Source organism: Synchiropus splendidus, chromosome 11, assembly GCF_027744825.2.
Source record: "Synchiropus splendidus isolate RoL2022-P1 chromosome 11, RoL_Sspl_1.0, whole genome shotgun sequence".
Taxonomy (NCBI): domain Eukaryota; kingdom Metazoa; phylum Chordata; class Actinopteri; order Syngnathiformes; family Callionymidae; genus Synchiropus; species Synchiropus splendidus.
The window spans coordinates 12750061-12773964 of record NC_071344.1 but is presented as its reverse complement, the minus strand read 5'-3'; the positions used below and the strand labels follow the sequence as shown (position 1 = coordinate 12773964).

At 42.1% G+C, this 23904-nt stretch overlaps 3 protein-coding genes across 4 annotated transcripts; 1 reads left to right on the top strand and 2 right to left on the bottom strand.

Moving 5' to 3' along the window:
• Positions 1-568: 568 nt before the first annotated feature.
• Positions 569-2666, bottom strand: thg1l (tRNA-histidine guanylyltransferase 1-like). 2 transcript variants are annotated; one of them, XM_053879262.1, is made up of 7 exons: positions 2455-2666; positions 2149-2349; positions 1907-2083; positions 1660-1829; positions 1507-1595; positions 1133-1240; positions 569-1039 (listed from the first exon to the last, which is right to left on the bottom strand). In XM_053879262.1, the coding sequence occupies exons 2-7, from the start codon at positions 2340-2342 to the stop codon at positions 878-880; spliced, it is 900 nt and encodes a 299-aa protein (XP_053735237.1). In that variant the 5' UTR covers positions 2343-2349; positions 2455-2666; the 3' UTR covers positions 569-877. The 2 variants fall into 2 exon arrangements, with proteins under 2 accessions (XP_053735237.1, XP_053735236.1); XM_053879261.1 differs by having other exon boundaries at positions 2149-2352; positions 2455-2665.
• Positions 2667-2830: 164 nt separating this feature from the next.
• lsm11 (LSM11, U7 small nuclear RNA associated) lies at positions 2831-4574 on the top strand. The gene is made up of 4 exons (XM_053879263.1): positions 2831-3604; positions 3881-4020; positions 4089-4172; positions 4248-4574. Exons 1-4 carry the CDS (start codon positions 3163-3165, stop codon positions 4476-4478), a joined length of 897 nt encoding a protein of 298 aa, XP_053735238.1. The 5' UTR covers positions 2831-3162; the 3' UTR covers positions 4479-4574.
• A 3734-nt stretch (positions 4575-8308) lies between these two features.
• clint1a (clathrin interactor 1a) lies at positions 8309-21654 on the bottom strand. Its single transcript, XM_053879029.1, has 13 exons — positions 21522-21654; positions 21306-21411; positions 16227-16331; positions 15401-15497; positions 14862-14970; positions 14317-14481; positions 14057-14240; positions 12689-12911; positions 12515-12602; positions 11911-11976; positions 11236-11516; positions 10017-10212; positions 8309-9936 (listed from the first exon to the last, which is right to left on the bottom strand). The coding sequence occupies exons 2-13, from the start codon at positions 21344-21346 to the stop codon at positions 9644-9646; spliced, it is 1848 nt and encodes a 615-aa protein (XP_053735004.1). The 5' UTR covers positions 21347-21411; positions 21522-21654; the 3' UTR covers positions 8309-9643.
• Between the last annotated feature and the right edge of the window lie 2250 nt (positions 21655-23904).

Sequence of the window (23904 nt, the reverse complement as noted above, 5' to 3'; positions counted from 1 at the left end):
TTGAAAATACCAAGGCAATGTTGCATAAATATTCATATAATATTGAAATAGTTTGAACTATAGAGTCTTAAAATGACAACTTAATCATTGGAAAATCAGATTTGCGGAAACAGACTTTCTACTCACAGTTAGAATTGTAATGTACCTCTGGTACTGTGACTCAAGTAATATCTCATGGCAGTATTTAACCAACAAAGTCGTGTACTCAAGCAGGTGATTAATTCTGTAACCAATGATTGTAAAGCAGAAGCTAAAATTAGGAGCCTTTTTCGCTTGAGTAAAATGCAAATATGACGGTGCTCAGCGACCAACACTGGATTTCCATCCAAAACTGAAATGGTGGTGTGGAGCTAAATAAAGTGAAGCTTTTTCCGCAGCATTTTTATGTAAATATTTCAACACTCTGAGACAAGAAGTGTTCCATTTGTAGTGTTCCATGCTCAGAAAAGTCTATGAATCAAAATATCAAAATAAGAGGAAGCAGAAACAGACATGAGAACAATCACAGCTCGCACTGAACTATAATTATGACAGAGTGAACTGACAAAAGTTTAGTTTTTATTTCAGGTACAAGGAGTTTGATTTTGGGACATTCGTTTTGGTAATGGATATTTTCACCGGATGCAAATCAAGCAGTGGCTTTGATGCATGGTTCAGTAACCACTTTTCCACTGGTGTAGAAAGTTGAATCTGAGAAGTAAAAGGTCTGTTTTCTTAAGCAGAAACATGTGAACTGACTTGACTGAGGTCTTCTCTGTTCATTCTAGAAAATGAAGTGGTGAAAAGAAAAATCCATATTGTCACAGTCAGGAGAAGAAAGTCATGACAGCGAATCCACTGGGCGATAACTAGCTATGTACAGAAAAGGGCAGCTGAGTCAGCAGTCATCTTTCTCCAAAATATTGGCATTCTCCTCCCAAAACTGTTCCCCTATGATGTCACAGTGATGGGCCTGCACCCTCCTCCTGCACCGAGTGACAGTCACCTCCTTCTCAGACTCATCCGGCATTTTTGTCCGTTTGGTTACAGTTTCCTCTCGCTGGAATAAAAAAAAAACAAAAAAAAAACAATAGAAGTCAGAATTTTGGGAGGAAGGAATTTGGGAAGAAACCTGTGTGTGAGAAATACGCACCTTCTCCCAGATGAGTGCGGTGCCTTTCTTGTAGAGTGCAGGTTCGTTGTTGTAGTTGAGGTCAAACTCAGAGAACAAGATCTCGTTTTTGTCAGCTGCTAAAGTTCCCTGGAAGTGAAGCGAGTCAGAGCAGTAATTCAGACGGAGGAAGGTTGACATCACGTCTGTAGGGAGCTAAACTTATCAGACTCTGACACCATTAATTCAACTGTGTGGGCGTAACAAACGGCTGCCATATACAGTGCTCGATGGGAGCAACCATGGCAGGGGAACCAGCACACAGTACAGGGTAGGGCTCTGTGATTTCTTACAACTCATTGCTGATTCCTTTATATTTATTTATTTATTAAAGAATTGGCAGATGAATGACTTGCCTTCAAACGATCCTCTGCCTGTGTTGTGGTCAAACCTCCCTTTTGAACTAAAGTCCAGAACACTGTGTTGTACAGGTTGTTTATGTGACCTGAAAATAGGTGAGACGTGTTACACATCCCTGCAGGAGACGTCATCAGGACAGCGTTTCTTACAGTCTGCTTGCCTCCAGCTCAGGTAGTCTTTGATGTTGCGGTTGCTAGGATACAACACCACCCGGCCGTCAAACCCTGGCGGGTATAGCAGAGGCTGATCTCCAAAATACTCCTTCCAGTAAAAGACATAGGAGGACGAGAACTGCGAGGTCACGTGGGTCATCAGTTTACTGCCAAGGGATGAAGGGACATATTCATCGATAGAAACGCTGTGAGCTGGTGCTTAGCCGCATAGCCGCCTCCATACCTGGCTCGCCTCTTAAACAAGTTGGTGGTCCTCTTGAAAACAAAGCTGAACTCGTCGCTTTGACCGTACGCGATGGCAATATCTTCCAGTTCATCCATGACGGACCGTGCACTTCGAGTCATCAGACCCAAAGCCCGCTCATCGTTGGGCTTGGCAAATCTGTGCTGCTCCGCAAACCTGCCGCATGAAAGAACAGTTAAGAGGGATGAAGTCACACGAGTAAATATGGTGCCAACACTCACTTGTGGAAGTTCCGGCCATCCAGCCTGACAACAATGTAGCAGTTCTTTAAACACGTGTCGTCTGTTTCGAAGTTTCGGACGTACTCAAACTTGCTTTTGGCCATGTTTTCGGAGGAGGTGAACAACTGAGCCAACGGCTTGATCAAACAAGACCCGGTGCTTAGACGGAATTTGCAGACTTGAGCGACGACCATGAGAATCCTTCTATAAAGAAAAGTCACTTAATCACACATAACGTGTAGAGAATATTAAAAAATAGACATGAAATAAACTCCCACCATCGCGACAATAGGGAAGATGACTTACACTTGAATGTCATTCCGGATACTCGTTCAGAAGAACGATAACATTCCAAGTTGGATTAACAGTGCATATTTAGGTTAAAAATAGAATGAAACGCTGACAATGTTTCGGTGAATACTGTAGCCATATCGATTCATGATAGCAAGTGTCATCATCCACACGTTGAATTGTATACAGTCCGCCAAAGAAAGCTGTCGTACCGGCAACATCGGTAATTCAACAATGTTCCGCGGGAAATAAAAAAAAAAACGATTTAAAATAAAATACACCGAAATAAATAGAAAATAAACATTTATGATTTTTCGAATTTCATCTAGAATATAAACCACTAGTTATGAAATGATATAGTTTTGTAATCTACGGAATAGGAACTTTATTGAGGAGCAATAAATACTGTATAGTTTGTTGGCGCCATCGTGTGGAAAATGTGAAGAAACAATTGTCAAAGATCGTCTATTTAATAGAGACTGCACTGTGGTTGAGATTAAAGAAAAAAAATTCGCCAAAGTTTTACTTCATTTTTAGACTTAGTAAAACAGATCCTTAACATTGTATGTTGTTGTGTATATATATGTTTTATTTAACAAAGGTAAATGGCTATTTAAAGTCAGTATAAGCGATCCTTACTGTTTTGTAGTTCTGTTACTTAAAATAACGAGAGTGGTGCAAACGCCGTTAAAAGTCGTGGCTCTCTTTGCGGCTGATTCAAACATGGAGGAAAGTGAAAGGGAGAATGACAACATTGAAGAAACACCGGCTCGTTCCAACACTCTACCAGCACCGACACATGATTCGGACTCGGGCAACAAAGCCTGGGACGATAAGTCCGCGGAAATCGACGTGTGCTCGGAGAATTTCGACCCACTGCGGGCGCTCTACGCTCCGTCCGTCCCGCTTCCCTTCCCCAACATCAAGTGCTTCAACAACGTGGCCGAGTATGAGGGCTTCCTCCGGGGAGGACGAGGCCGGGCCAAGCCGGAGAACGTGGAGAAGAAGCGGCTGAAGGCCATGAAAGGTGTCGTGGATCCAGAGCGGATCGCGCGGCTGAAGAAACTGATGGTGAACACGCCGGGGGAGGAGGGGGCGAGCAGCCGCAGCACGCCGCGCGCCCGCAGGCACAAGCCCCAGAAGAACGTCCTGACCAGGATGCCCCGTAGGTCCCTCGCGCTTCCGCAATGTTGACATCGATCACTGCCTCGTTACGCTCTCGCTAATCCTTTTCAACATGCATTTGTTTGGTAAATAAGTCCTCCAAAGCACGTTAGTTGTCAATTTAATGTCTCGCGAGGCTACACGTATCATGACATTCTGACTAAAAATTACTTAATTTACTGGGAAAAACAGCATTCAAAATGTACAGCAATTTAAATCAGAATAAAAGAAATGGGTTTTTTTTTAATAAAATTAACAACTTCTCCTTGATCCCCAGTCTGCAAAGGCAGTCCGCTGGGTGAGCTGTACCGCTGTGTGGAGGAGAAAATCCGCGTCAAAGTTCACATCCGCACCTTCAAGGGCCTGAGAGGTGTGTGTTCGGGTTTCGTGGTGGCCTTCGACCGGTACTGGAACCTGGTGAGCGTTGTGCTTTCACTTTCACATTCAAGTGTATATTCACTGGCTGCTTCATTTGGGAATTTCAGGCCATGGTGGACGTGGATGAGACGTACAGAGAGCCTCTGTTTGGAGAAGCTTTGTACCACGAGAAGGCGCTCACTATTTCACGGGTAATTCATGTCACATCTAAACTGATCTTCTGTGTTTTTTCCGCCCTTAATGTTTGGTATTTTCTCCCCATGCAGCTGTTTGAGAAGCTGAAGCTGCAGGAAAGCTCCGGAGCTGCGGATCAGTCGGCCAGACGCGGAGACGACGGCAAAAAAGAATCAAGTAAAAGCAGAGAGGAGCGAAGAGGATCTTGTCAGAAGAGTGAGAGGAAAGATTGTGAGGTCCACGGCAAAGTCCACACTCGGCACATAAACCAGCTTTTCATCCGTGGTGAGAACGTCGTGCTGGTCAATCCTCAGCCTCTGTGACCTCATTTTAGTTGGCTTTGAAGTTTATATCATATTGATACTGAACTTTTTCATTTGTTTTCCTTGATATCAAGGAATAAATGCTGAAAAAAACTGTCTACTGAAGTTTTTTTTCTGCCCAATGGATCAGCACTAATGCAGTTATTAACATGTTATTTTTTATGGCAGTATGATGTACTGTTTATTTATTCATCAGCCCATGACGATCTATTTGAGAGACTCACATTTCTGAATAAGTGATGAAACATGGCAGGGATCTCGGATGGAACTGAATTATTTGTTAGAGTGACAGGAACGGCACATCCACGCGACTCGACAGCGCCACCTAGAGGTCAAGCTTAGAAAGAGGAAATCAGTGCTTTTTGGAGGACTCGAACTGGAAATACAGAAAAAGATGAGTGACCTTGTCAAAGTTGCTAGTATTGAATGGAAAATGCGTCTTGATTATCGAAACCTTGGGGTTCACATGTTGCTTTCAGTGTCGGACATCACGTCACCGGTTGTTGAGGAGAGATGCAGATGGACCACAGCGACGCTGCAAGTCTCGCTAAAAGTGCCCAAAGGAAGATTTGGCTAAACATGTGCTTTTCACCACGTTTTTTCTGAGGCAGAAAACCAGGGTGGACATCTTTCCATTCACAGCGCCCTCTTTAAAAATCCAAACAACGTGAGTGTTCCAGTGTTTGCAGGGGAGCCAAAAATGGAAAATGCATTTTGTTTTTCATTATACATCGTCAACCAAAATGTTAAAATGCGCCTTTCTGTAACATGAACATGGGCGGAAGATGTCTGTGGAAGATTTCACTTACCTGCCCGATGTCTGGATGCCTCAGCCAATAAGGATGGAGCATGACGGCAGGGCGACGCAGGCCACAGCAGCTCATGACCTACAAATTATTGCCTGTCTGTCTCTGGGGATATTTAACACATCTCGTTGAATGAAGAGTAATCTGAGTAGTAAAATGGGCGCCAACAATTTGGGGTTATATATATATATATATATATATATATATATATATATATATATATACACACACACACACACACACAGGTGGATGGCAAGACTGGGTGGAGAATGAACAAAATAAATTATTCTGATATGCTAGGAAATATGGGGGTATAAGTTAATATTTTAGCTGGAGTTATTGCTCCTGCCAACAACTGTTCAAATCAAGGGCTTTGCACACAAAACCGGTGTATTTCTAAATAACGGAACGACTGAAATAACTGATTTCTTTCATTTAAAAACTGAAAAGAAACATATACATATATGTGTGTTTTTTTTCCTTTGGGAACTTTTTTAATATTTCAATTTTATGAAAAACAACTTGTTAAACGGTCCGTACGGAGCACTGACCCAGATGTCCACAACAGAAAGATAACAAACCCTGACGCCACAGTCCAGTCATGCAGTTGCGGGTGCAGCCCAGCAGGTGGCAGCAGGAGCGCGGGCCCGGCGCCGGGTCCGGATGCGGCTTGTCCCCTCGCGTTCCTTGTGCGGCTGGTTTGAGAGGGGCTGACAGCCGCGTCTCAGCGGGCTTCATAAATGTATGATGAATAATTGAGTCCGCGAAGCTCCAGATTGCAGATGGCACTCAAAAGCCGTCATTTGTCTTGACGTCCCGGATTGCTTTTTACTCTTTAATGGGCACATTAGCCATAAAAGCCCAGTTTACTGCGTCGCGTGGAAGTTGTACAGACGCCGTTTTTGTTTGGGAAGGCAGGGATTACAGCACAACTCACTCTCCCAGATTTTTTTTTTTTTTTTTTTTTTTTTACTACAGAAGTTTAATTGACCCCCTTTTTACAGATAAATAGGACGAGACCCATCAACAACGACACACATCCCTATAAGACTATTATCGTGCCTTGGTCTCCAGAGAGCCGGAAATGGGTTAATTGTTTAATGAGACGTTTTAATTGTTTGTCACCAGGATGTCACTGAACCATTAGAGGGAAAGTTGCGCTGCACTTCACGCGCATCACTTACATCCCAGACACATGGCGTCCAAAAGCGGCGAAACGATCTACTTTCAGCTGTTTCATCTGCGAGTAAATAGTCCAGTTGTTGACATTCATAACCTACTTTGTGCCGGCAGCAACATGCGACTTTGGTTCGCCCTTTACGTGAGAAATTGAACGCAACACAAACGCGGACGAGTTGTTCCAGTTTACTCCAGAAAAATACTACGGCTGCTACTCGTTACTTCAAGCCAAGAGAAGGTGATTATACATTAAACAACAGCGTATTTTAAGCTAATTTTAGATAGCTATCTTAGCAATGTGACCACGCTTTGGGTTGACGCCTGAGTTGTTCATGAAATATACGTTATCGCGTGAAGCAAGTTGTCAGAAAGCAGCTCACATGAATGATGACGTCACTACAGTGTACACCCACCAAGCGGTTTCAGCCAAAGACCGAATTCTACGACGTAAATAAAGGACAAATATTGAGGTTTTTCTCTTGGTTGCTGGCCAGCTAGCGCCCAGGGTACGCGCTCCTCCGCGGTACATTTACGGACTGTGAGACTCAAGACATTTAGTGGTGGTTATGGATTGATTAATTCGTTTTCAATGAAAATTCCGACACCCCTCAAACGTCACACCCGGTCAACTTTCTCATGACACATTTTTCCATAAACGTATTTATGCGTTTTGCGTTCACAGCAATACCATGCTTATACTAATGGTGGGACTTAATCGCGAGCTAATCGCGATTAATTAATTAATTATTAATCAATCGTAATTAGCGCATTAAAATATTTAATCGTTTTAATGTAATTTAATTGAACAGTTTGCTCTCCAGACAACAGGGAACCTTTGTAAGTGCATGAGTTCCTGGTCCACTGACCACACTGATGCACAAGACACGTGGCAGCGAGAATGATAACAACAACAACAAACATGGAAGAATCCCTGAACAAAAGCAAACAAAAGCATATTTGCTTTTGTTAAGGGATGTTTTTTGCTACACAATGACCAGGGTTTCCACTACTCTGAATGTACTTGAAATTCTCACACAAATATTTTCAAGACATTAAAAGAGTTTTAGTTTCAATAAGCTGATATAATAACTTGAATATAAATATATAATCCATAAATTATATGACACAATATATTCTGTTCATCTTTTGCGATTTAACGCAAAAGAAAAAAAAGTTGCTGGGTTCCACACAACTTCCCAGAAGAGGGATGTATACTCAAAGACAATCAAAATGTTTAAATTTGAAATGTTTTCGTCTGTTGTTCAAGAGGACGTCTTCACCTGAGCTATTCACTACTTTACACATGTGTGTTGCTTCTGTGACATCAGTGTAATGTCAGACTTGTCAGTGATAAAAGCTTTTGGCAGACGATTTCGTATTGATCTCCTCAACCTGCAACCACGGCTCCTCAACGGTAGCCTTTGAATCCCCTGTCCTCTGGTCATGACAGCAGGACAAAACTGACAGATATAGACCCGGGAAATAGATTTCTTTGGGTGGATGGTTTCCTTTCGGTGTTCCGGCAGCAGAGGTTGGGTTAGACCGGCTGCTGCTCTGCATCTGCGTCGATGTGAGCCAGATGAGGTGGAAGGGGCTCTGCTTGTGTTGCCATCTGCTTGTTTTCCATTTGAAAATATTGAACTCTAAAGAACGCTGTCGTCAGCATGCGCGACAGGGTGAGTTTGGAAATGTGGCTGAGCACTACGCAGTTAAAGATGATGAATCTTGATCTGTCACATTAACTGAAGGAGTAAACACATTTGCTGCTCCAAGCTCTTTTCAAAGTGACTAATGAGACAGGCATAGCAAATAACACACGCCATTACCAAAGTCCAATCAACAGTTTAATGTTGTCGATCAAGAATCTCTGGAAATCAACAGAACGCAAAATTTTCTCAAAAGGATTTCAACATTTGCATAAACTAGTGTCTCAGTAACAACCCCATCTTAAAGAGATCCAAAAAAGAAAAAATCATTTGAAATAGAAAACAAAAGGCTTAAAACTCTACTGTTTTGTCATAGAAAAGAAAGCGACAGATTTTGGTCATTATGATGCTTTAGGCTTGGATTCAAGGCTACTGTGAGCGTCCAACTCTCCCGGGGCTGAAGGATCCACGGCCTTCTCTGGTCAGTGAATTATTTATCTCGCCGTTGACATCCCGAAAATGTCAAGCAGGCAAGAATATCATTCATTATAAAGTTCAGGAGGCGACTGTGAGCAGGCACTTAAACCATCGTGGATTTTAAACATCCATGCGATTAGAAGGCACAAATGAGGGAACAGTTTTTACGACAAAATCGAACCAAGTGGGGGGAAAGAAGCCTTTTTGAGGGAGGAACATATTTGAAAGGCAGTAATAACCAGGACATAAATATGCGTTAACAGTCAGTTGGGATGCTGAACTAAGGCCCACCGTAATAAAACAGCTTATATTAAATAATCTTCTGTACATGGTTCACTTGGCTTAGGCATGAGTACAAACACTTGTACATGGAAACTTCAACACTGCGGTTAAACTGAAGAGGTTAAAGGTTTTCCAGGCACACAAAAACCCCACAACCATTTTCAAAGCACCTCCCGCTACTGATTATCTCATCTGATTATACTCTTTATCCACGTGTAAAATATAGATATTTATATAAGAACAACCATCTGATGGCCTCCGTAAGAAAGCTCCACCTTAATCTCCACAAGTTCAGTCACCTCATTCGTAAGCTGCGGCGCTTCGTGTGCAGACCCCCAGCAGGCGCTGTGCTTTGTCACGGGTCTGGAATCATGAACTCACCGTCAGGTACTTCATTGGAAAGGCTTCGGATCGACAGGTCAAAGGACGGGGCAAAGACACACAGACTGGCGACTCGGAAGACAGTTAAAAACGGCCTGTTAGAAAAAAAGTGGGGATGGAGACTGATAAAAAGAACGCAGCTACAAATGTTGACATCAGGTTCTACTCTGTGTCACTTGATTGAGGTTACAAAAGAAAACACCCTGACGTTCTGCAGGAGGAGGACGCGTCGGTGACCCCTCCCCCCTCCAGCAGCCAGCAGAGGAGATGGCGGCGCGTCTGTATTATTACGGTCGTTGACATGATTCAAGTACTCTTTGTTTGCAGCTCATTACAATCCTTCACCAACGGACAAAGAGAGAGGCTCCAGAAACAATTTGCGACCGCGGCTCTGTCACTTCCCGAAGTTGGCAAAGTCAGCGAAGGCGTCATTTTTGGGTTGTTGGACCATGCCGGGGTTCATCCCCATGCCCATGCCCATGGCCGCAGGCATGCCCATGGGCATCCCCGACTGTGGCATCCCCATGTTCATGCTCATGCCCATCATTGCCGGGTTGGGGACCATGCCCATGCCCATCATGCCCACACTGGGGTGCATCATGGGACTCATGGCTGGTCTGACAGGGCTGGGTCCCAGGTTCATGGCGGACATCCCTTGAGACAGCATGGTGGGAGACGTCATGCTACCTGGAAGAGAGATAGAGACTTGACAGTTGACAGAGCCTGTTGTTCGGTTGAAGCCTGTTCTGGAGCGTCATCCGTCTCACCTTGCTGGAGGGAGTTCAGGCTGGGCTGGCTGGCCTTGGGGGCGTGCATCCCTGGGCCCAGGAAATCCAGACTGATGTTGACCGAGGGGTCCGACCAGGTGGAAGGAAGAGGAGCTTTGGCTGCGGGACCCTGCTGCGCCGGTTGCAGGGACTGAGCGGGCTGTGGCTGAAGAGGACCACCCATGGTCTGAAGGGGCTGCAGAGGACCAGCAGTGGGTTTAAACCACAGCCCTTTTTAAGCAACAGCTGCGTCTTTGGCAATTAAGCAAACACGACAAGAAAAGGCAGGATCCACAACATGTGCAGGTGTTTTAAATGGATTTCCCGCATCAAACTTGATTATTTAGAGTGTGTGTGCGCCATCAACAGGAGAATGGGTGGTTAGTGGGCGGTCCCACGGGGGGAACAAGGGGGGGCGCAGCTGGTGAGGCTGCAGGTTAACCATCCACCGTATGGCTGGTTGTCCATGTTTCAATCACTTGAATTATAACTGCATCACACAGACAAGTTAAATGATCAGGTCCAAACAAACAGAAGTCACTGCTCTGTCAAAACATTTGTGTTCTGGAGCGCATTGATTTCAGGATAGGAAACATAAATCATGAAAAGAAAATGAGCTTGATCAAGTGGCTATGTACTTCTAACGGGGCAATCATTAAAAAGCACGAGACTCTTCTCATTTATTTGCCCTCAAAGCCAAGTTCCCCCTCACGACTCCTCCCCCTCACTCCGAGACCAGTCCACCTGGAAGAACTATAACATGTAGCCTTAAAAAACATTGTCGAGCTACCCGAGCGTGCAATTCCCAGCTCGCCACTCGCTGGCAGAAACAACTTTTATAAGCACTTGTGATTTTTCTTCTTCTCTTTGCAATGTCAGCAGTAAGGGGTCAATCAATACCTATTTTGGGGCACCAACACAGCTTGTGCTTCGGGTGCGTGTTTGCCAGCGCTCGCTCACCCGTGTGGATTCTCACACAGCTGTAGTTTGCCGTTCCTCCCTTTCTAGTCTGGAGCACTGGCGCACCCCACATACAGCAGCCATGTAGGAAATCAATTTCCTTGTTCTTTGACCTTGTTTTTATAATCATCTTGTGTTCATTGCTCACACTGCACTTAGTCATGCGGCAAACAAATGGAAGGCCATTAGTTTGCGCTGCAGCTAACCAAAAACTCAACTCTCATTTGACCAGGTTGAAAGTGGGTTGCGAGTGCGGTACCTGAGAACGGGACTGTGGCAGGACTGTGCTGCTCATGCTCTGCGTGTTGTTCATGCTAAAGTTGAGGCTCTGGGAGGAGGTGAAGGTCTGAGTTGGTCCCATCAGGTCAAACAGGTCTGCCGAGGAAGGCCCAGGAGCTGGGGCAGGAGCGGGGGCCACAGCCGGGCCTCCTGTCATGCCTCCAAAAAGGTCACTCGCACTGGTGTCTGCAGACGCCGGTATCTGGCCCCCGGGGAAGGCGTTCCACTCTCCAAAGTCCCCATTGGTGTTGGAGGCTGGTGCTACGAAGAGATGGAAGACCATTGAAGGATTTCCAGTTCAGCTTCAGCAAAAAGGGTCACATACACATTTGATGCAGTCAAAACCAGCAACAATAAGCTGCGAGGACCATCGGAAGTCTCATCAGTGACCACTGGAGTCACGCCTTAAAATTTTCATAGCGATGGATTCGCTTGTTGTCTCTTCCTCTCAATCTCGGGCTGCTCCACCCCCACTAACTTCTTCCTCTGTCCCTGTCTCCTTGTCATCCATAACAAGAGTTGATGTGTGTCTGTTCTTGTTATGCAGAGCAGGTAGCAGGCTCCATATGGCCAGGGCTCCCTCCCAGCATCCCTCTGAATATTCTAGCAGTATGCCTACAACAGCACACGCCAACAGAAATATCTTGAAACCTACCAGATCCAGCGGAGAGGCTGGCGGACGCAGCTGGCGAGGAGAAGTCAGCAAATCCACTGATCAAATCTGCAGAGAGAGATGGACGTCATCAGTTGCAGGTGTCATCCTGCCATAGTTAGCATTCCTTCAGTGTCGGGGTTCTTCAGGGAAAGGGGGGGTGGCAGCAGATAGGTAGCGAAGACCAAACATCTGTTCTGTCCTCCCGCCCTCTCCACTCACAGGGGACTACTCCGAAAACATCTGGTGCGCACTTAGTTACTATACATCAACTTCTTCCCGCAGCTGTCCTCACAAGCATGAAGCCAGCAGCGGCAGCTGGGCACTGCCACTCCAAACAAGTCTCATCTAACTTTCATTGTTGTGCTGCTGTGGGCAAGTGAACACTGCAGACAGGACTAAATGCTTGGTGGGCAAAAACCCCAAATATGAAAGAAAAAAAATAAAATCATTTTTCATTTGTCTGAAGAGCCATTTCCAACAGATTTTTAAGCAGAGGCATGTTTTGGAAGGAACTCTCCGCTGGGACCCAGGCGATATTAATCTTCCCAGCAAACACCTGGCATGACAAAGAAGTGAAGTTTTTTTGAAGTAAGCCTCACTTTACCTGTGGCAGCGGGCTGGCTCGGAGTGATGTCAGCCATCATTAAGTCTACCAGTCCAGCACTGGCAGGTTTCGCGGCGGCTGGCTGAGCCTGAATCACAAAGAGAGAAAGCGATTCTGATCTGAAAATCATCCAACCTGACGGATCTTTGTTTCTAGTTTAAATCCAGCTCCTACCTGAGAAGAACTGGAGGGGACTGGATTGCTTTCGCCTGTGTATTGGGCTGCTGCCCCCAGGTCCACCTTTTTAGATGGAACTCCGCCCCTCTTCCGCGTCGCGGTGGTTTCTGTTGCTTGCACGATTTGAACGCTCTTGGTGGTGACTGTTTCTTCGTCGTCTTTAAACTCTTTACCTGGCTTGCCGTTGTGCGACGAGCGACTCCGTTCCTCTTCGTTATCACTGCGGAAAGAAATCACTCGTCAAACTGACTTAGTGAAAAAAAACAACTGCATATGCAAAAGCAGATTTTCAAACCACCTGAGTCTAAAGTAAAAACATCACAGGCACTTTACGTCTGCCGCGCCGCCATTAGGGAAGCACTGAGTGTCAAGGCCACTAACATTAAAGGTAGGATTGGAAATTTTCTCCAGGAACATCTTTCACTATATTTATTAAAATCCTTTTCACACCTTCCTTGCAGTCAATTCATCAAATGTCTTCACAAAACAAAACATTTCAGTCACCAGTGGTCCAAAAGAACACTGTCCAGTATTTTTTACAGACCTGTTCTAAATGATTGGTGATATGCCAAATAAAGCCAACCGCCATTTGATGCGCACTTCCCCTCCCTCCTCTCTCTCTCAGTGCTATGAGAAAAAGATAACACTAAATCACAGCGTTTTTCAATGTCACCAACCCTACCTATAAAACAGTGAAATGCTAGCTTGACGACAACAGGGCCAACCAGGCCACCAAAAATACAATTTTACACAATGGCAGTAGTATGCTCATATATGCACCTATTTATATATCAGAAAAATTTTATTTTTTTTAAAAGATGAACCCACAAATGTATTTAAATGAAGAGGAAACCTCGAAACAAACAGATAACACCTAATGCATCATGGAGGTGGACGCTTTTTGGTGTATTTTTCAGGAAAAAAATCTCAAAAGAACCATCATAATGACTGACATCCAGACATATGAGGAGGCCGCGTGAGGACAGCTGCAGACTGGAGAGAAGTCCCTGGATTAAAAAAATCTAACCTTTTTATCGTCGCCAATTCAGTGAATGCCTAAAGTGTGACGCCTGCTTCAATATTTCTCTATGGCTTCTTGATTGCCTGTGTTCCAGGTCTGGATACATGCGTCAAAAGAATAAAGCTATACTTTTATTAAGTGATTTTAAGATGAATTCTGCAGCTGGAACTGCCTCTGCGTCGCAATACTGAATCTAAACTTTAAATTCATATCATAAATATTTCCAGTAACTGTATATTAACTGTTATTTTGCTCCATGAAACATTCACCACAAAGAATATGTATCAGACAAAATTTCCGGAATACATTTTGACACCAGTGAGAAGCATTTATAGTCCAAATACCTAAAACGATCGGGGGAGTCATCTCTTTCGTTTTTCCTAAACCTGCCGATGGTGTCTTCAATGGTGCTGCCGATTTTGTCGCTAAGCTCTCCCAACTTTTCGCTGAAGGGAAACTGGCCTTTGTTCCTCTCCCAGTCGTCATCCCACTTTCCTCGACTGTCACTGGAGTCGTACCTGTCTCCGGCTGGAGGTGTGGGGTCAAAAGTGGAGATCAGAAGCTGAAGCCTGATTTATTTTACATGAGCTGGTTGCTGACTTACAATAGCCTCTGTATCCCATCGTGTCGGATGAAACGCCGACATACTTGTCTTTGTTCTTCTTAGCCTTTTTCCTTTCTTCCCTTAGCCTTTCATCGTCCTGGACAAAGTCCACCATCTCCTTCACCTTCTGACGGACATTCACGCCTTGGTCCTTCCCGTTCTCATCTGTGAATGAATTTTAAAACAATGATAGGTCTGAACAACAAAGCAATTGTTTCCTCATTAGAACTGCACAGAAGAAAATAAAGAAAGCAGCTTTGGGCCAGTGTGTGCGCGGCTGTTAGATAGGGAGTTTGTGTGTTTGCATTTTAAGGATTTGTGGACTAAGCAGTGCTCGGGGCCTTCATCCTTTCATTACAGCTCACACAGAAGCTGTTGTTAATTAACATTCTGCCAAGAGAGACTCGAGTCTAATCAAGGCATAACTTGAAAATCAAAGAGACGGTGGGTTAGGATGGTCCTTCATGATGTGTGTGCTTCTGTTCCAAACTTACTGGATAAGCAAGCGAAGACAGTCAATAGAGGGGGCTGACAGGGGACCTTACCTACAAAGTGGTAGCTCTCTAAAGATCTCAGATCATACAGATGTTCTCTGGCACTGGTGACCACCCTCTCTGATCCGTTCCTGATGAGGTGAGCGAGAAGAAGCAGCGACTGCACACAGGAGACAGACGGCGATTAGAGTCGAAGTGCTCCTTAATTGTTGACTATTTACTTTGGTCAGGATTCAATCAAACCTGTAACACCAGGGCTGTGCTTGTAAAAGTTTCAGTTTGTTTAGTGGAAGACAAGTTAGCTACTAAGTGCCAGGCTTCTAATGCATTCAAGTGAGTAGTTCTGCACAGAGAAACAACTCGTACTTTTAACTGACCAGAGGAAAACAAATTATTAAAAGAAATTGTTTAACCAATAACAAGCAGCCTCGTACCACAGAGAGAGTGCAACAATTCCAGTCTTGCATTAAATCCATGTGATATATGCTTAACACCTTTAAAGGTCTTCTTGCCATCTTATCAAAACTGTTGCATAATAGATTAGCTATTTACATATAATAGTTCTGCATGTGTGAAGGGTGCCGTCAGACCTTGTAAACTCTTCTCCAGTTTTTCTTGTTGTCCCTGAGCATCCTCGCCCACAGCATATTCATCACCTCTGGGAACTGCTCGTACATAAATGTGGCTCTGAGCGCCGGCACGTCCATGTGAGAAAGACAGGAAGCAACACAATGTTCTGTGAGTTACAGTTCGTTCTACTCTAAACAAACACTTTTGGTTTATACTAAAAAAAACAAAACAAAAAAATTAATGAAACATAGTTGGAAGAAATTGCTAATACAGTACAAAATCAAACATAAATAGGACTGATATACAGAACTAAAACTGAATGTACCCAGTAGCTAAAACAGACTGGGCATGAAGCTACAGTAAAAATGTCCCAGGATTTCTGGACTATAGAGGGCACCTGAATTTTAACCCCACCCACTAAATTTAAACCGGAAAACATATCTTGTTCATCCATAAGCCACAGCACTCTATAAGCCGCGGTTGAGGATCACTTCTAAACTAGTTTGGAAAATATTGCCCAACAAACTGGGCAATGTTCTGAACTGTAATCATCAACTCCTCACATATTTATTGACATTAAAGCGCTGCAAATGTGCTGTTTCTGCCCGCATGTTCCGGCACCACAGCTGGTCTCAGCTGCTGCGTCTCGTATCTGCTCCTCCAGGAGATTGGCTCTTTGGTCGGAGCTGCGGACACTTGATCTTAAACAGCGCATTTGGAGCTTTAAGATCAATAAAATGCCTGTGATTTTATCGGTTTGATGTAATGAGGCTCAATATTATATCTTATAAGCCAGACTGTATAAGTTCAGACTGTGTGAAAAAAGTAGCAACACTTTTTCTTTACCTTGCAATGTCAGCCATCAGCTGCCCGGAAGGTCCCCAGGGGTCATCATTTGTTGCTTCTCTGACTTTTGACTCCACTTCGGAGTAGTTCATCACCACATTGGTTCTGTAGAAAAATAAATTAACAAATCAGGCCCAACGAGAACTGTTCTGAAGCTCTTATACATCAGTCATTTCCACTTTAAAAGCGCACTCGTCTTGACAAGTGGTAATGAATCAGAGATGCAAGGAATCGGATTACAGCCACACCCATTCACTTCAGACTTTCATTGTGGACGATAGGGTTCACTGGTATTGTGGCCAATAACAAGAAGCACTATTATGGCCAAAATATAAACACCACAGGCCTTTAATGGTAACACGATGAAGGTTGTAGTGATGAGTAACCACAATGACAATGCATTCCAGTTATTTGAGCTGGTTCGCTAGATACATATGATGATGTCAACCTCTCAAGAGAAGAAGCATCCTTATGTAACTGGAATGCTTTTTACCAGCCAACATCTTGCAATCCAAGATTTTAATACGCTCTACAGATCACATTTCACAATTTATTTCATCACTTCTCATTACACAGGAAAGCATTACACCATAACATCCAGGAAACAAAAAAATGACCAAAGACGAAGCATAATTTTTCATGCAGCTCAATGAGAAAGCCTTTGAGGGGATTTAGAATAATCCAGATTAAGAAAGCACGGAATACATTGAGTAGTTATTGAATGACTATCCAGTAATGAATGGACAAATTAGTTTCCTAGCTCATTTCTGACTTCCTTTGTCAAAACTCAATGTGGCATTACGCAAAGCCACTTTGGAGGTATTGGACTTTTTTGTTTTTAATTAATCTAATTTTACACTTTTATAAGACTGAGAAAATAGTATAGTAGAGCGTGAGGGGGCCATGATTCCATTACATTCAGTCATTACTTCAGTGAAAATATTGAAAGGGATAATGTTTGAAAACTGGAGCTCATACTGCCACATCAGCACTTAGAGTACAGAGGGTTAAAGAACTTGATGGCTAAGAACAGATACAGCCGGTCTGTGGTTCTGTTGCTGCCTGTGTTGTGTGTGCATTAAAGAGCCAGTCTGTGTTTTACCACTAAGAACGACAAAAACGTAAATAATGAACACATGGTGCGGATTACTTTCAGTGATGTCCTGCTTCCACTACGAAGCCAAACTTGTGAAAGACTATCTCTCAAAGTTGACGTTGTCTTTGCAGCAAAGCAAAAGCTGTGACTTGAATTGAAAGAAATTAAGCAGAACATACCACCAAAAACATTTTAACTCATTTAAAATGACAAGTGTAACACATTTTCTGTTAAAAACTCAGTAACCTTAAAGCGGAGCTCTGAATAAACTTATTCAGACTAATATATTACCCCTCAGCGTCAACTCTATTCAGGCCTCAATGCTGGTGTTGTTTTCAGTTTCTCAGTATGAGCTACAGTGTTGTGTTCTGCTACAGTGAAGTGGTTAATGATAAATAAATTCAGGAACTTCAAGGTCAAGTTGAAAGAAAACTTTTAACCTAAAGTTGGTTTATCTTGTAAAATGTATCTTTAAAAAAACCCTCAAAATCAGTGCAACAAGGTCAAGTAACAAAGAAAACTCAATCATTATATATCAAATGTTCTTTCCAATGTTTGTCCCACTACAATAAATATTCTCACATCCGCTCCATGCAAGATGTCTGTTCTTTGATCCGTTCACCAAACACAATTGCTATTTGTATAAGCAAGATCAGAAATGGCTGTTAATCCTATTCAGGAATGGACCTTTAGCCAGCTGCATCGTGTCCAGTTAAAAGGGCGGGAATCAGCTAACATCTCGATCAGCAAACAAAACAGCATGAAAGAAATAGATTCCATATTGTAGTCATTTGTAAAGGCTTAGTTATATATCAATTAGTGCTGAGTTTTGTCAATAAATCAAGAGGTTAACTTTTGAACTGAATTTATCTCTACGCTGCATCAGATTATTTCTGTTAAGGGTTAACAGCAGAAATCAACCACAATGTCCAAAACATTAAACTTAATACAAGAGACAACGCACTTGAATGAATGACTGTTGGCGGGCAATGACAAAATGACAACAGTAGAGGCTGTAGCTTGTGCAAAAGACACTGTGTTTCACAGCACAGGCCCACAAGAGGAAATAAAATGGTGATGAAAGACGTTATCACATCAGCCTCAGCTGCAAAGTTACCTCGAATAACAGAAGTTGTGGTGTTTGGACTGTGACAGTATGCTATAAACTTCCGTACGTCTACGATACACAGCGTAGGAGAGGCAAATTTATAATGTAACTCATAAGTATTCACTTTTCTGCTTTTTCATGCATTTATATTGGACAGTCTTACTGAATAAATGCTTCCTGATACACTCCATTTAGACAAAAAAATACCACAGACTTCAAATCAAAATAGTATTTAACTTAATCAGTACCACTGCTTAGTCCAAAGTGAAAAATGTACTTACAAATATAATTTGTTCATGAGTCTGTTATGGTGGAGCCTTTTTCACAAATAAACTTGACAAGACAACTGATGAAGAGACGGCTGCGCACAGCGGAAATCTGACTCTGACTCTTCGTATCTCATCGCAGGCATTTGTGATAATGTAACTTATTATAATAGTAACTTAACCAATAACAGCATTATGATAATAAAGTGGAAAAATACAAGCATTCCAAGATTACATAGGATCTCCATATGGAGATGTGCTATTGACTCACAATCAAACTTCTTATGAATAAAAACACAACCACAGCCTGCAGAAAAGTATTAGCATTAACAAATATTTAAACTGAATTTAGTGACGCTTAAGGTTGGGAAAGTTGCTGAACTCCATAACATCACTGCTTCCTTTGATCTTAGCCATTCCTTTTAATTAAAAGCCACCCATTGTTCCTGGGGGTCACACTCCAGGGAGACGACAACATTCTTGGACAAACCTGAGAGCACGCTATTGTCTGAGTCAGCTGGATTAGAGGACAGAAGTTTTGCTGGGAAGAAGAAATTGAGCAGAACTCCCCAATGCACACACATTACTGGACTGTAAGCGCACTTCCTTAAGAAATCATTAAGCAGAACTAACAGTCGAAACAGCAATTTTAAGGCAGTTGGTCACGTCTATAAGAGGCATGTTGACATGGCTGATAGAAGTTAACAATGACAATGACTGGTCGAGGGTTTGGTAGTCAATGTGTGATTTCCTTCCAAAGGAAAAAAATAGTTTATGAATTAATTTAATTCAATTATGAACCAAAATTTGTTTTGTTTTCTTTTAAATTCAAAATCGAAATAGCGCAACGTAATAGAATGCAAATTTTGAATTGCAAACGCTGTGTTTTGAAAAACAAAACAGCTCTGAGACCATGAAAGAAAATCTGGCAACCTCATGCGCAGCACCATCTGATGACCAAGCAGATGAGGTTCAACAACAGTCAGATTATCAGGACTGTCCGATCCATGTCTCACCTTTGCTCTAAATTGGTTCACTTTCCTAGTTGTCTGTGGTGGCAAGTATCAAGTATGGCCCAGCCCCGTAGTCATGGAGATGCTTCAGCATAAAGCTTGATTCTTCATACAGTGTTGAACTTAGAAAATATATCGGATCCACTTTGCTTTCCATCGACTGACTCCCAGCTGAAGCGATCCACTGTACATGAAGCATATTAATGCGGAAACCAGTCTGGATGTGGCCATAAATATAAGACCTGTGGGTCAGAGTTTTGGGGCTGAGGTGTCCCTCAAGACGATGACCAGGATTGGGTTTACATATATTTTTAATTTTTACACTTGCTGCAGTGCTTCGTTCCTTTCTCTCATTTTACACAATGACAATTGAACTGCTTGTTTACTAGTCAATATTCTACAGTGAATCAAGGTTGTTGTTTTTTTTTACAGTTCAATAGTTAAATAAACATACATTAGTCATACCAATGTATGCATCATCTCATTAGATTTCATCTTAATATATTGCCCGGCCATATAGATACTGTGTTCATAGTATCAGATTCCCTGTTGGTCATACAATAGAATGATTTATTGCATGAGTTTAGTGAACAATGCAGAAAATAAACTGCCAACATTGCAATCACAATATTGCCAAAATGAATGGCAATTTATTGTTCTCCAATATCATTCAGCCCTCGTTTTGGTTATAAAGACAGAGGACTCTGGCTCAGTCAGGGCATATCCGGATCACCTGCCTAAAACTATGATTATTACTTTACTTTTATAAAGTTCTACGTTTGGCTTTAACTTTAATATTCTTTAACCAGCAACTATACTCTCAGCTTAAAGATAATTAAATAAATATATAGTGAAAACGAGTGACATAAAAAAGGTTATTTGATGTTTATTGAACACTATTTGCTTCTTTCAACCGCCACATATCACCTACAATAAAACGTTTGCTAGTGATCATTTCCTTTTGCCCAAGGTCATGAATTCTTAAATGATCATGTTATATAAATACTAGCGACATAAAATATGTGGCGCAACCAGTCAAACTATAAAGTATAAACAAAGACGAGCGATACAAACGTGTGTTTCTAGTTTTGACCAGATACAGTATGTACAGTATGTCGAGCTTGTGGCATCATCGACTGTGGCAAAAACGTCATGTTTAACCCCAGTAAGTACGAGGTCAGAATGTGGCTGCTAAAGACGAGATGTGTTTAAAAAGTCAGTTATTACTCAGCGGTAGCCCGGAGCTGTCAAACTAGCTTAGCTGGATAGCCCTGTCAGTTAGCTACTTAGCCGCTGGCTAGGTAATTAGCTTATTAGCTAAGAGTTAGCTTCGGTTGTCGGCGAAAATGAAGTGATGCAAAGCTGTGTAGACGCTGGTGTGGTCCGAAAACCAAACCAAGACACGACGAACCCCCACACAGAGCGTTTTGGTGACAATAAACCGCGTTCACACAGTCCAACTGGCCAAAAGCTGGTAGCACCCAGGCGAGCTAACTTGGAAGAGTGACGTCAAAGTTTTTGATACGTGTCTTTCTCGAACAGGTAAACTTCACGAACAAACGACTATAAACGGCCGTTAGAGTCCGAAATACTCACGCTTTGTCTACGAGCTCCCGAACCTTCCACATGTTCAGCATCTTGGCGATGTGAGGGGAAGCTTTCTGCTTCGGTGGAAGCCTTTTGAGTTGTGTCGAAACCGAACCTGGGACCAGACGTGAGAGTCAACTGGTCTTCACCTCGATTTCAAAGACAGGAGGCGCAAACGCACCACTGCACGCTGACTCACGCACGCACACTCACACGCACACGCACCAAACTTGGCGGAAATTCTTCTGCAGCGTCATCAACATTGGGCAAGGCTGCACTAGATAAACAGGCACATGCCTTCAGCAAACACGGGAAAGTATGAAGATAAGCGAAGGAAATCCAACAGCAGTCACGTGTCAGTGAAAGTTGTTTCCTTGAATGACTTTCTTTAAATGTGCCGTCACATGACCACAAAAAAGTGTGGCCTCACTTTAGTCCTTGTGCTTTGATGTATAATGAAAACGTATGATGAAAGCATCATTACAACAACAGTAAAAAACAGTAAAAAAAAAGACTTGATTTGACATGAGATGGTTTATCAAAGCTCACAGTTGTGTGTGTATATATATATATATATATATATATGTGTGTGTGTGTGTGTGTATATATATATATATATATATATATATATATATATATATATATATATATATATATATATATATATATATACACAATATATACATATATACAGATATGTATGTATTGACTTTGTTTGTTGGTCAACATATTTTATGTCGCAAGTATTTATATAACATGATCATTTAAGAATTCATGACCTTGGGCAAAAGGAAATTAGCACTATCAAACGTTTTATTGTAGGTGATATGTGGTGGTTGAAAGAAACAAATTGTCTTAAATAAACATCTTTACGCTGGGGGTGTGTGGTGTAGTTGTTATATATATACATATATATATAACAACTACACCACATATATAAATAAATAAATAAATATATACATATATATATATATATATATATATATATATATATATATATATATATATATATATATATATATATATATATATATATATATATATATATATATATACTTGACAGTGGGCACAGTGTTCTTTGGCCTATGGGCTTCTCCTTTCTTCCTCCAGACAGACTGAGCATGTATATGGCCGAATAACTCCAACTTTGACTCATCAGACCACAGGATAGTTGATCAAAAGCTGGGATCTTGCTTCAGATGACGTTTATCATTGACTGTGTCTTCCGAGGTTTACGTCCATGGAGACCTCCTCTGTGCAAGACTCGCTCAATGGTGGACCGTGACACCTTTGTCCCTGCCTGGTCAAGTGTTTCCATTAGGGCCTTGGTTTTCATCTGTGGGTTGGTGTTGACCTCTCTGCAGATTTTCCTCACAAGTTTGGGGGACACCTTACGCTTCCGTTCACGGCCACTGAGGTTTTTAACGGCATTGAACGTCTTGTACTTGTTGATGATGCTCTGGACGGTTGAAACAGGGACATCATACTGCTTGGAAATAGTCTTGTAACCTTTTCCTTCACTGTGGCTACGAACAAGACGCTGACGCAGGTCCTCGCTGAGCTCCTTCTTCTTGACTATGATGACCAGAAATTAAGAATGACCTGAACACTTTCCCCCTATTTATATTGTTCTGGAAAGATATCTTTTTTCACTTTAACATTTGGCCAACAGTGTTTACTTCATTGTGACATCTTGAAGTCAGTACTAGACAAAAATGACCACATTTGGCACATTTTTGTTGAAAGATTGTCAGGGGTATGAATAATTTTGAACATGGTATTTTTGGGGACGCCAGAAATAAAATACCCCAGAAATAAATATTTTTTAAAAATGTTATATTTTTGTCATTCTTTCAATTGTCGGCCACATATAACTGGTGCACAAATTTGAAAAAAAAAAAAAATCGTTCATTTCATCACAAAATAAAAAAATCACAAGAATTAGCAAGGGTATGAATAATTTTGAGGACGAGTGTATATATATATATGTGTGTGTATATAAACAATGGCTTACAAAGAAAATTTCTTCTTTCTTCAAGTCAAATAATATCTTGGGAATAACTTGTGATTAAAATGATCTAAGTTGATAAAAACATAACTAGCGATTAAAATCATCTAATAATAAAAACAATAAAAACAAATACATGGATGACTGTCAAATCAGAATTTCTAAATTCTGTACATATTTTTTCTTACATTTTTTAAAATTTTCACTGTTGTTGATTCACAACTCGTCTGCCTCTTGCCGAGTGTGTGCCATTTGAAGCACATCCCACCTGCACTACTACTTGGAAACACTCTCAAACCCCAAAAAGTGCCAACAACATCAAAACTTGACCACAACCACAGCAGTGACCTTTGCCAGCACATTTTTCTATTCTATCTATCTATGGTCATCTCAGCAACCTGCAAGAACAAAGCCTTTCCGTCTGTACACTGGATGCACCTCACGACAGTGAAGCCCGTTGTGGCCCTCAGTTCAGAGAATCAGTGATGTCATCTTCTGCACGGCATCGTATCGACACAACAACAACAAATTATGCTTTCAATAATATGTCCATGAACCTACCAAGCGTCTTCTGGTTAGTAAACTGTACCTTTTGACATA